The sequence below is a fragment of the Lutjanus erythropterus genome, chromosome 5 (assembly GCF_056507025.1).
Source record: "Lutjanus erythropterus isolate fLutEry1 chromosome 5, fLutEry1.hap2, whole genome shotgun sequence".
Classification (NCBI taxonomy): domain Eukaryota; kingdom Metazoa; phylum Chordata; class Actinopteri; order Lutjaniformes; family Lutjanidae; genus Lutjanus; species Lutjanus erythropterus.
Genome location: NC_139321.1, coordinates 9,527,785 through 9,539,968, shown reverse-complemented (window position 1 = coordinate 9,539,968; position 12,184 = coordinate 9,527,785). Strand labels below are relative to the sequence as shown.

The following is a 12,184-nucleotide window of genomic DNA, read 5'->3' as shown; positions in this document are numbered from 1 at the left end:
GCTAAGCAATGAATGTGTGGAGGGGATCAGCAACCAAAAATATTTTAGCCACCTTTAAAAGGTCAGTATTAGTTTAAGTGTACTCTATATATTGAAGATTTTCACCACTGTACTTGCCAGACAGCATTTTCAGACATGAAAACACTTTTATGTAAGCCAAATATCGCTCTCTCCACCCCAACCAAACTCCGTGAGTGAAATCAATCATTTAACCTCGCACAACACGGGAAGTTCTTGGTCTACAGCTCCCATGATCTGTTAGTTTGTTTGTGTTATTGTGTGACTTTGGTGTTTTAAAAGGATTGCTCGAATTATTTTAAGTTACAAATAACGTTAACAAACCAACAGATTGAGGCAGCAGTAGACAACTCAGCTCCTGGATTCTGCGAGTTAAAACGACTGATTTCACCTATGAAGTTTGGTTGGTTTGGAGAGAGTGATATTTAGCTTATATAGCAGATGGCAAGGTAAAACAGTAAAAATATTATAAATATAGCCAACACTTACACTGATATTGAGGTGGATCTTTTTTTTAAGTGTCTAAAACACCTTTTGTTGCTGACTCCACAGCAGGTATTGCTTAGCCTCTCCAAACTCGGGGCGGCCAACTGTCATCCACTGTAGGTAATACACTGACTGAGTACCTTAAACAGCCCCGCATCAAGTAATCCAAACTACCCCTTTAAATCTTATACTTGCACTTCATAGTTTTATGTATAAAATGGCCCGAACGTCCTGCACAGGGGCTCGTCCAGAGCAGTGCAAGGTCACCTCAGGGTCCATCCACACTCCCACTCACATTCACATTCATATTTATTGAGACTTGGGTCCTGATTCGTTCAGCCTCTGCCCCAGAGGACATCTCCTTCTCAAAAGAGAGTACATTTTTAATGTACCATACATCTAAAAGGTGGAATGCTTGTTTGAAGGCTTACAGCTCAGAGCAGCTGTACACATTTCACTTAAGGGCAAATACTTTGTAAATCTGTCACTCACTCAGAGCCCAGAAAAAAAAAAAAAATCACTTGAATTTTGGTGCACAGAAAGAACAAGTTGTGCCGAGACGGACGGAGTGGTGAGGACAGGGCTAGTCTGACTGTCTGGCTTCTGCATGTAAAAGCAGCGCACATGTGAGTGCATGTTCATGTTTTGTGAATATGGTTTCTATGACAGCTTAGAAACCATTAAAACCCTGTAATAACCATAACAGCTGCAGCTTCATCACCATCTCTGTCTTTAACAAGGTTGCTGCCTTGTTAGATCACCGCTCTAAGTTGTTACCATGAGCTTATTGTTATATTTGCTGCGTGCAACAGCAGAGGATTGTGGGAATTCTACCCTGATGGGCTGCTAAGACACAAATGCGCCGTGAGCGCCCAGATCAGAGCACCGAGATATCTGTGGGAGAAGAGAAGAAAGGAGTGTTTTAGATTTGTTCTCTCTCAGAAAGACTGGAGTTCTTAATTATTCATAAGCAACTACAGGCGGCTCCACTGGCTCTGAAACAAGAGCCGCTACTCAGCAAATACTGGAGATAATGCACTGAATCCAAAATATCCTGCTAAACAGCCTGTGTGTGTGTGTGTGTGTGTGAGTGTGTGTGTGAGTGTGTGGGTACTGGGGGACGGGTGGGTGTGCACACATTTCTAAGCATGGCCATATGCATGCTTGTCCGTCTGTATGTGTCAGAGCGAGTGTGTTTCTGTGCATGTTTGTGCACGCATGAAGAGAGATGTTTTCCCGTTATCAGTCGCGTTGCTCCTTTGAGAGGCGGAGGAACTGGGTCACTGCACTCTGTAAGCTCGGTTTTGGATACATACTGTACATACACACCCCCAAAACAAACACACACACACACACACAGACACATGCGCGCTCGTACCTCTAAGCCCGGTTTTAGAGGATGAATTGTACGTCTGTGAAGTTTAGCCCAAATGTGGCAAACGCTCAGCTGGATTATAACTGAATCCACAAAGGAAACAATTTATCTCACAAATTATCATGTGATTCCAGCTTCAAATCCCTCCATGGCAACCTCTTTTATTCTGCTAAATAACAACACATATTTCTCTCTCTTTCCCTTTCTCTCTTTTTGTGTGTGTGTGTGTGTTTTTGCATGTCTGTCTCGTCTACAGTAGGATGGAGTAAAAGCAATTGAGTGATCCGCTGTAATTACAATGACGCTGGCAATGATTTTAACAGATAAGTTGAGGATTACTGTGACGCTGCATATTGCTGCCAAAGTGTGTGCATGCAGGCCACATCGGCGTCCGCATCACAGGTCACTTCACCGGTCACACGTGTGCCACACATTGTCCGTGAACCCGCTTTCATGAATCTGTTATATGTTTAGATACATAAATAATCGCTCTTTGAGAATGCATGCTATTTTAGGCTACATGTGTTGGGCGGTTATGTATTATTGATGGGCCGGCTGAGTGGAGTAGAGGTTATAGCTTCTTTGTTGTCTTACAGTACTCTACATTCTTTTGGTCTATTTTTGTGATATGCATCTTTCAAGGTTAATTGTAACTTAATCTTTAAAAATAAAAAAAATGGCTGTTCCAATATTAACAGCTTGTGAGCTTGTCTTAAGATAAGTGTTGCACTACATGTTGTCAAGTCAGTTTTATTTAAATAACGCCAAATCATAACAGAACTTATCTCAAGCACTTTTCATATGGAGCAGGTCTAGACTGAAATGTTTATAATTTTATTTACAGAGACCCAATAACTCTCACCACAAGAGCGCCCACTAAGGCAACAGTGGCGAGGAAAAACTTCCTTTTAACAGGCAGAAGTCTCGAGCAGAACCTAAACCAGGCTCTACAGAGGGCTGCAGGGATGATTGCTCTGGTTGTCTCCACAAAAAGCGAGTGGGATTTCTCTTTTGGCTTCTGGATTAGTGAAAATAATCTCTGTGGCAAACAAAAGTTGATACTGTCACGTTTTGTTCGGTAAGATAATCTTCACAAATAACACCATGAATTTTGAGGCGTACATGCAGTCGTATGACAGACTTCAACATCACCACAACTAAGTGACAAGAGTTCGGCGTGATGACGATGATGTTTAACATCCATGACAACATCTGTAGTTCTGTTTGGCCACTTGTTAGCATCCTCCTATTTTAAGACACATAAAAGCTTGAAAATTGAGTGAGATATTTGCTGATTTATTTTACATTGGAGAACAAACCGTGAAAATCTCTTAAGCTTGTGTTAACCACAGACATTATTTCAGGCATCTAACTAAAAGCCTGTTCAAAAAACCTGTTGACTTGTAAAGGAGAGAGCTGGTAGTGCTACGCTAACTCGCTTCTGTGTTTTAGGACTAATTCCTGCAGCACTCGATGGTGGATCTGATAGTAATAATAATCATATCAGTGGGTGTTGAGTAAGCCATCGCAGGTGGTCTGCAGTCACAGAGCCAGACTCTACAGCTCTGGAGGCGGCACCTGTAGAAAGCGACGGGAGAAATGAGGACAGACGTGAAAAAAAACTATGCGAGAGAGAGAAGATGTTGAGTCAGTAACATGTATTAAGGATACAAAGGATAAAAATGTGTACAAATGGAGAAGGAAAGAAGGAGAGAGGAGCTCAGTGCATCGCGGGAGGTCCCCCAGCAGTCTAGGCCCATAGCAGCACAACTAAGAGTTGGTTCACCTGAGCCAACCCTAACTGTAAGATTTATCAGAGAGGAAAGTCTTAAGCTCGCTCTTAAGTGTGGAGAGGGTGTCTGCCTCCCAGAGCCAAACCCGGAGCGATTCCTGAGGACAGATGTTGGTCGATAACTAACAAGAAACTGCAGTGTATTGCAGAAATCAATTCAAGTGTATTTGTCAATTGTAAAATGTCCCACTCTGTTACTATTATTCTGAGACATGTACTGTATGTTATTGTGCTAAAACCTAATCTAACATATTAGAATCAAACATGGTTATGTGGCAAATATGTCATCATCTGATTCGTTTAATATCATTGTTAGTCTATAAAGTCCAGTTCTGATAAGGGTTTAATTCAAACTAAGTTTTCATAAGAAATATAACAAAGCATCCCTTGTTGCATAAACTATCTTAAGTTTCAAACTTAAGTTTGTCCCTTAAGCAAAATATTTTCCTACATTATGGGGATCATTAGGAGCAATGTATAAAATCTCTTAGGTTGTTTTAAGTGTTTAGACTGAAACTTTCATGGTTCAGTTACCAAGGTTACGCTTTACTCACATCATCATCCCTTAAAATTATCAGACAGCATTATTGTCAGTGTTAGCTAGCGTTTCCAAAAAACAAAGAGAAAACAAAAATAAGAAGAAGGCCAAGCTGGATGGAAGATTTTACTTTTTCAAATTGTATTTCTCTTTTATTTAGCCAGGAATGTCCCTTTGAGATACTAGATCTCTTCTGCCAGGGAGTCCTGGAGAGATGGATGAGAGCGTTGCTCTCCTTGAAGAATATGGAAAACACAAGCGCATAATCCAAAATAAATTTAACCCAGCCATAACAAACACACACAAGCAGAGGACGTGACAAAATCAGTGCGAGAAATGAAACGAACTGTAAATGAAGAAATGGAGAAATGTGAAAGTGCAGAGAGTGATGATGACAACTCTGCTCTGTTGAAATAAGTTTCAATAAAAACATCCAAGGTAAATATATGAGAAAGAGTTATGTTGACGTTTGGTTAGCTAGCCACAAAGTTGGTTGTGGAAACTCAGCGGTGTCCAGTAAATTTTCCCTGTCCTGAAAAATATCTCCTCCTCCTCTTCAACCATCATAAATCCAGTCATTGTCTTGTGTTCAACAAATAATTTCACTTTTAAGAGACTGGTATGGTTTTGTTAAAATATTTCAGAGGAAAATGGTCGCTAAGGACCTTCTAGTAATGCATAAGAGAATACTTAAGTAGCTACGAGCATGCACATAGAGACCAAAGGGTTTTACCTTTACAACATCCTCAGGAAATCCTTATGGTGATTTTATGTAACTCATCCTTAGATTAAAATTAAGGGGCAACCTTAGCCTGGTTGTGTCGTGCATCCAGGCACATTGTCCTGGTATTGTGCATGCCGGCTCACTGTCACTTGAATAATAATATTATTAGTACAACCTGTTCTTTTTCAACTATGATAAGTCAAAATGTCTGCGGCCTGTTATACATTGAAAATGGCAATGTGTGTAAACTTTTTATTCATACTGTTTTTCGAAGGTCCTCACTTACTTAAAATATTATGTTAATCATATTCGAGTTTGTGTGTGTGTGTGTTAGTGAGTTTGCATGTGTGCATGTGAAGGTAGCAGGATTGGGAACATGGGTCTGGGGAGGGTATGAGCAGTAGATTTTTCTGTATTTTGGAGTGGACGCAGCGGGGGTCAAATGGTTTAAGTGCTGTTTTAACAGACTGGATTTTCGCCTGCTGTGGAGGTCCCATCTCTCTCTACTCCTACCCCTGTTCCCCCTCCCCCTTTTCCATGCAGGCAGCAGTGGGCTGTAATCACTAAATTACTGTTTTCACTCTCGGCTCCAGTCACCACACTGCACAGCTCCCCCGCCTCGCTCTCCCTCTCCCTCCACTCTTTCTCTCCGTCTCTCTCTCTCTTTGTCCTATTTCCTTTGCTCCCGCGTCCCTCTCTTTCCAGCCCGTCTTCATTATTTATTGTGAAGCCGTCTTACTGTAAGCTGCCTTCATAAGAAGAAGACTGCGAGAGAGGGAGAAAGAGATGAAGATAGAGACAGGGCCTGGGGATGGAGGTGGGGGGGATGGAGGGAGGAAGGAGGATGGAAAGTTTGGAATATGAAATGAATTCGCCTAATGCACTGCTGATGAAATGATGAAACACTGGGCCTTCTTAATGAGAACGCTGCCCGCCTCGCCATCACTCGGGCTCTGTGTCTGTTTATCCATTCTGTCCACACTCTCTGCATCTCCTCTCTAAAATGGAGCGTCCTCCTCAGACGTACAGTAAAACACCCCATTTTTCAAAATCTGGAAACCTCCTCCTTGGGGAGAAATTGACGGCGTGAGCTACGTATTTGTCACCCCAGCTGTTACGGCTGTGAGCAAATATAATTCACTTGAAATTTGGACTGAGTTTCCGTGACATCAGAAGCGAGGCATCCTGTCCTCACGGAGGACCTGATGACAAATGAATCTACACGTCCTTGAGTCAAGCTGAGGTAGGAGGCCACGCTAGCTTTCCTCTGTCCTCTCCTTCTCCTCTACGCTCTTAGAAAAAAGGGTTTCAAAAGGGTTCCTCTTGAAGGGGTGAGGTTCTGCCCAGAACCACTGCATCTGAAGAATCCCTTATTTTGGCAGAAAGCATTCGTCAAACTTTCTTTGGAAGACTAAGGGTTCCATTATAGGCCCTTTTCCACCAAATATGCTCTGGTTCCTGAACCAGTCCCGTTCAAGATTCTTGGAATCTCAGTGCTTATTTAGTTACCACGTTTCCAGCAATTTTGAGTGGAACTGTTCTAATCAAGAATGTCATCAACAGAGGGTATTGCACACCAACCTGTGGAATATGACATGCCCACTTTAGTTCCCATGGAGAACTTGATAATTTTCAGTTTCAGCTGGGAACCAACTTTTTGGATTCCAAACCATTTTATTTTTTGGTGGAGATGTTCAGAATGGTTCAAAATTAGGTTCCATGCTGGAACCAAAAGTAGCAGATCTTCCTTAGGAAACACAGGTGGTGTGTCATATTCTACAGGTTGTTCTGCATTGTGCAACGCCTTCTGTTGATGAATGGTTCCACTCAAAGTTACTGGAAATGTGGGCTGGTTCACCAGGTAGCACCAAGGTTCCAATGATCTTGAACTGAATCAGTTCCAGACTCAGAACTTATTTGGTGGAAAAGGGCATGTAGGGGGTTCTGGGTGAAACCTTTCACAGATGGTTCTACATATAGCCCCTTATGTTGGGTTCTGGGTAGAACTCTCTGAAAGGGTTCCAAGTGGAATCTGTATAAAAGGTTCTATCAGGAACCACAAAGGGTTCTCATAAGGGGACAAGCCAAAGAACCCTTTGTCGTTCTAGTCAGCACCTTTATTTCTAAGAGTGTAGCACGAGAGAGGGGTGAGGAGGGAGGAAAACAAGGAGAGGAGAGGTTGTCATGGGAACAGACGTGGAGAGCCCTGTGTGAGTGAAGAGGCTTGAGACAAAATGACAGAATAGCGAAGCGATTGAACGTGGGAGAGGCTGCACAGTCAGACAGATATAAAAAAAAGACAACATGGCAGCTCTGTGGAAATAACTCTCTTGTTTGTGATTCGGTGTTAAAACGAGTGCCGGCTGCAGTACCAGGAAGATATCACAAATAAAAGGTTGCGTTTCCTCGTAACACCGTAAACTGCGTGCTTGTTTGTTTTTCTGTGAGGCAGCAGAAGATCTGATGTTCACTTTCTGCAGGTTGTGCTCTGAGATCCCCCCAACATCCTCCAATTATACTTCAATAAGAAAGTGCTCAAGTAGAATCATTCTCTCCTTCTGTCTCTCCTCTTTCTCCCTTCAGCCGGTCCCCACCAGCCCCACCAGCACCTCCCCTACGCCTGGTGGAACTTTGGGCATGTCCAAAATGGACGCCCCCAGCATGCAGGACGTCTACATCCTGTCTCCTGTCTCTGGACTCTACAGCACCAGGTCAGACGCTTTTGCACACACAGATGTTTGATGATGGTGATTACGTTGATAATTATGATCCTGTTGATGACGCTGATGATGGTGCTGATGACAGTGATGATGACACTTCTGCTCACCCCAGGGAGGAGATGGGTCTGATGTCATGCGACGACATCAGCCGCTACAGCGTGAGCTCCCAGTCCGGCTCCAAAGGTTCGGAGGCAGTCAGCTACTACCTGGACCAGGACAGCGGCCAGTTCTTCTCCCTGCTGGAGGGAGACGGACCCCCGGGGCCCGACTACGACAGGGGCCGTAATACAGGGGTTCGCCGGCGGGATAAGACCCCCACCCATGGTAAGACAGAGAGCACAACCCGATCGTGTGAATGGGACAGTAATGGCTGCGTTTGTTGTTTGTAAAAGCATGTTCTCTCCCACCAGTTTTCTCACCTTTCCTCCTTCTGTGTTCATCACTCGCTTCATGGCTCCGCTTCTTTGTGTCTTTACCTCTCATGCACACGTCTCAAAAAAACACTGATCACATGCCAAGGGGTCCGTCCACAAACACTGTCTCCAGCTCCCTGTCTGCCCCACCACCTGTGTCCTCCTTGTCCAAGACGGCTTCGTAGACATCCTGTACCTTATTGGTAGACTCTCAATGGGCTTATGATGTGCAAGGCAAAGGTCACGTGACAGACGGAAACATTGGCAGCTTGTACTTTAAAGCTGCAGTCCGGCTAGCACGTAGTCAATAGAGTAGCACCCAGTATAGCTGAATTATCACCCAATCCTGGATCTGTGCAGGTCTACTGAGCTTTTTGGCCTATTTTAGCTCATTGTTTTGGTTTTCTGGCCACAACTTCTGTTCTCATTAATGCTATTTTCAGGCAGGCAGCAGGCAGTTGTTCTCGAGAACAAAAAAAATGTTCTGCTAAACTGACTGTATGTTGCCTTCCTAGCAACAAACAAGACCTAAAGACAAAGTTAGCTGGTAAACACAGTGAGCTTTTAGCTACTAAACAATCAGGTATTTCCCTCAGGACCCTAACCTGGTGGAGACCAAAACAGAGCTAAAAAGAGATTAGACTTACATTTGAGTGATACCAAACATGAGAAAGCAGTAATGTCTATCAATAATCATTTCATAGTCAATTGTAACCACATAAAGATACTATGTTAAGCAGTTGACATTATTAATTGCTTTGTATTGCCAACGGATTATAACGTTACTTAAAAAACGAGACCTTCCCCGATTTGGGACAGTTTTTCCAGGCAAATCTAAAGTATGCTAATTTAACTGTGAGTAGAAAACTAATGTGCCACTAAAAACTGAAAATAAGGCCATGTGACCTTTGCCTTGCATGTCATAGCCGCCCCTCGAGAGTCTCCCATTCCCTCCCCCTCACCTGCACACACTTTGTCTCACCTGTCCGCCCCCTCCAGCTGTCTCCCACGCTGTCTCTCAGTCACCGCCTTCCAGCGACAACCCCACTCCCCCACCCTCCACCCCCAGCCGACTCTCTGACTGCTGATTGGTCCTTCCAGGTGACCTCAGGCCCGTTTCCATGCCTCCCGAATATAACTGGATGGCCGAGGCCAAGGAACCCAGCATGGGCAAGAGAGGGAGCCGAGGTACACACACACAAACACACATAAACTCAAAAACACAGGCCCTTAACACGCTACAACACAGCGACAGGTTGGACTGGTGCCGTGCTTTGCTCCATACTCAGCTCAATACATTTCAGCTCATCCTCTGGTTCTCCATGGTGGTGTGGTTGTGTGAGGATACATATCTGCCAGGTATGTATCTGACAGAGCGACGAGTAAACATAAATGCAAGGAAATTGCATTTATACAGCCTCTCACAAAATGAGGGTATTTCTATGTGACCAATTCTAACCAGCTTCACCGTTTTGTGGCGAGACTCGATCTGTATTCGTCCGGGGGTTCCTCCACTCTACCGTCAGAAAGTCCATGAATAACATTAAAGCACAATACTACTGTCGGGGGTCTGCCTTTCTCATTCTCCTTCTCTTTCTCTTAGTCACTTTTTAGTTTTTCACATTTAAGTATATGGATAATAAACAAATTAGGTGAGGAGCTTTTTCTATCTGGAGCTAAAGCGAACTAAAACTTTCTGTGACTGACAAGATTTAGCAGTTGTGCCCTCCAAATCAGCATAATCATTGCAAACAGATTAGCTGTATGTCCCCGGCTGTGGATCCATATCAGATACTACAGCTCTGAGCCACTTTTATCCCTTTCTGTTGGGTTTTTTATCTGTAAGGGTCTATTCACCCTCATCTGTTTCTACTCTGGGGTTCTCCCTCGACTCTAAGACGCTATCTCGCCCCCCTCCCTGTGGTTTTCCCTCTTCCTGTCCTCCTTTCTGTTGAGTTTGTCCATCCTCTAACTGCTCCGTCCCTCTGCCCCCCCCTTCCTCCTCATCCTCACAGATTCAGACAACTCCCTGCTGCGTTACCTTAGCGACGACAAGATCCTGGTGATCGAGGAGGAGCCCGAGGGTCCGGGCAGAGAGAGTCGGCGGGATTCCACCAGACGCTCCCGACGCAAGAGCCGCAATCCCAGCAGCCCTAGCTTTCCCATCAGCCCCTCCATGCTGTCCTCAACTCTGCGCCTAGACCAGCCACCTGAGGCTTTGCCTGTATGTACACAGAGTTTTAAAAACCTTTTCACGTGTCAATGAATGGTATCAGAGGTTTTCAAAGTTGGAGGCAGGCCTGTCCAGGGCGTCTCACTGAAAAAAATCTTACATTAGTTATCAAAAGGAGATCTCACAGAATCTCATCAATCTCATCTGAGATTGTAAACTGATTAAATAATCATTCAATGAAAAAAATCCATACATGTACAGTTAGCGCAGCACTGCTAACTTGGGCCTCAGTTGAAAAGGCTAGCATTATTTTTCAGTGATCTTCATGTTATACAAACACAGTGTCAGTTTTTGAAATAGTCATAACATTTAATGTAATAGATTTGCATACATGAACACAAATTATCCTTTTTTTTCCTGTGACAGTGAAGGCGACTTTCAAACTAATGTTACACTGGTTACACTTTAAAAATAAAGTTCTTGGGAAGGTTTAGGCACCAAAAGGGCTCAGTTAAGTTTAGGAAAATATTGTGGTTTGGGTTAATATAACTACTTCCTTAAAATAATCAAAATAATCAGATATTACCTCACACAGGAACCAAGCCCCCTGTCTCCAGGGTGAAAGTCCTCTGTTTGACACCCCTGACTTCATCCCTCCGCAGACTTTCTTGCTCTTTATTTTGCTTGTCCTGAAAGTTGAGCTGACTGTCATGAAAAGTAGTGAATTCATGTCCATTGACACAAAACTATGAATAGAGACATTTTTACTATTTCACAAATCAGCTGATTATTCAGTCTCTTAAAACTGTAATAAACTACTCTAATTTTATTTGCTAGTATTGCATTAAGTTGGGTTCGCAGTTTTCTAAGTTGTTTTATAATTGTGTAATTTGTCATGTGAGGCAACTTTGAGTAGCTAAGAAAACACTATTAAGATTATTATTAAAAATAATAGTTTAGCATTTTTGTTAGTAGTAATATTAATTCAGATAGTATTGTGTTGCAGAACAGTAAAATTGTTTTGTCAAGTCCAGTTTATACTATTCATTACTGTAAAGAGGGTAACCAGGACTTTACTCAGTGGACCAACTATTTTAACAGGTGTGAAATGTTTCAAATTACAAAAATACATCAGAGCCTAACCCTTACATCAATTATCCTGGATTTCGATGATAAGGAAATAGAAATGCAAAAGAAACCACAGAACATATTCGTACAAAGCAAAGGCAAAAGCTACAGAACATTATATAATAATGTCTGACAAAGGTGCACAGAGGAAGTGTGTGTATGTGTGTGGAGCCATGTAGGTATGGAGGGTTTTTTAGAGGCTCTTTAATGAACTCTTTTTTTTTCTCCTTCTCTGTCTCTCAGCGAGGTGCGGACACGCTGCGAGCAGACACAACAGACAGGTGAGTTTGTGTTTGTGGTTGTTTGTGGTTCGACCGCATGCTCGTGATTGATGGAAGGAGTTGTAAGAGTCGTTTGCGGTCACATTCAATCCAGCGTGTCCTCCTCCTGCAGGTACTCCGGCTCAGGAAGCTCAGGAGCGGCCTCCATGAGGAAGGTAGGAGACCGGATACTGCTGTGGGCCTGACTCTTGATTTACAAGATTTTTAAATAATGCCGTCTTTCCGGCACATCTTGATTATGACTCAAACCCCATTATAAGCTGTCAGTTATAAAAAAAAAAAAAAAAACACTCTCCCACCAACCACATCTGCTGTTACCTGGAGATCAATCGTGTCCAAATAATAGCTAAGCGCACAGCCAGATGAGAATAGCCGAGATACCTGAGATTAAATCCATTCACGGCTGTAATAATTAAATAAAAGATAACAGTCGTATGAGGTAAATTGCTTTCCATATTTAGGTTAGTGTGACACAGGAAGCTGTCTTAGTCATTAGCCCTAGCCTCTCCTCCAAAGCACTATGAGTTGTAGCACAC

At 43.2% G+C, this 12,184-nt stretch overlaps 1 protein-coding gene across 3 annotated transcripts in view; it reads left to right on the top strand.

Moving 5' to 3' along the window:
- Positions 1 to 12,184, top strand: part of LOC146326436 (connector enhancer of kinase suppressor of ras 2) — a 79,719-nt gene that overhangs the window by 52,264 nt on the left and 15,271 nt on the right. For 2 of the 3 annotated variants that reach the window (XM_084718708.1, XM_084718710.1), the window contains exons 10-15: positions 7,517 to 7,644; positions 7,766 to 7,977; positions 9,168 to 9,254; positions 10,082 to 10,290; positions 11,611 to 11,648; positions 11,761 to 11,803. In XM_084718708.1, coding sequence (XP_084574834.1) covers positions 7,517 to 7,644; positions 7,766 to 7,977; positions 9,168 to 9,254; positions 10,082 to 10,290; positions 11,611 to 11,648; positions 11,761 to 11,803 — 717 coding nt within the window. The remainder of the gene's footprint in view (positions 1 to 7,516; positions 7,645 to 7,765; positions 7,978 to 9,167; positions 9,255 to 10,081; positions 10,291 to 11,610; positions 11,649 to 11,760; positions 11,804 to 12,184) is intronic. The other variant, XM_084718709.1, reaches the window with a different exon arrangement.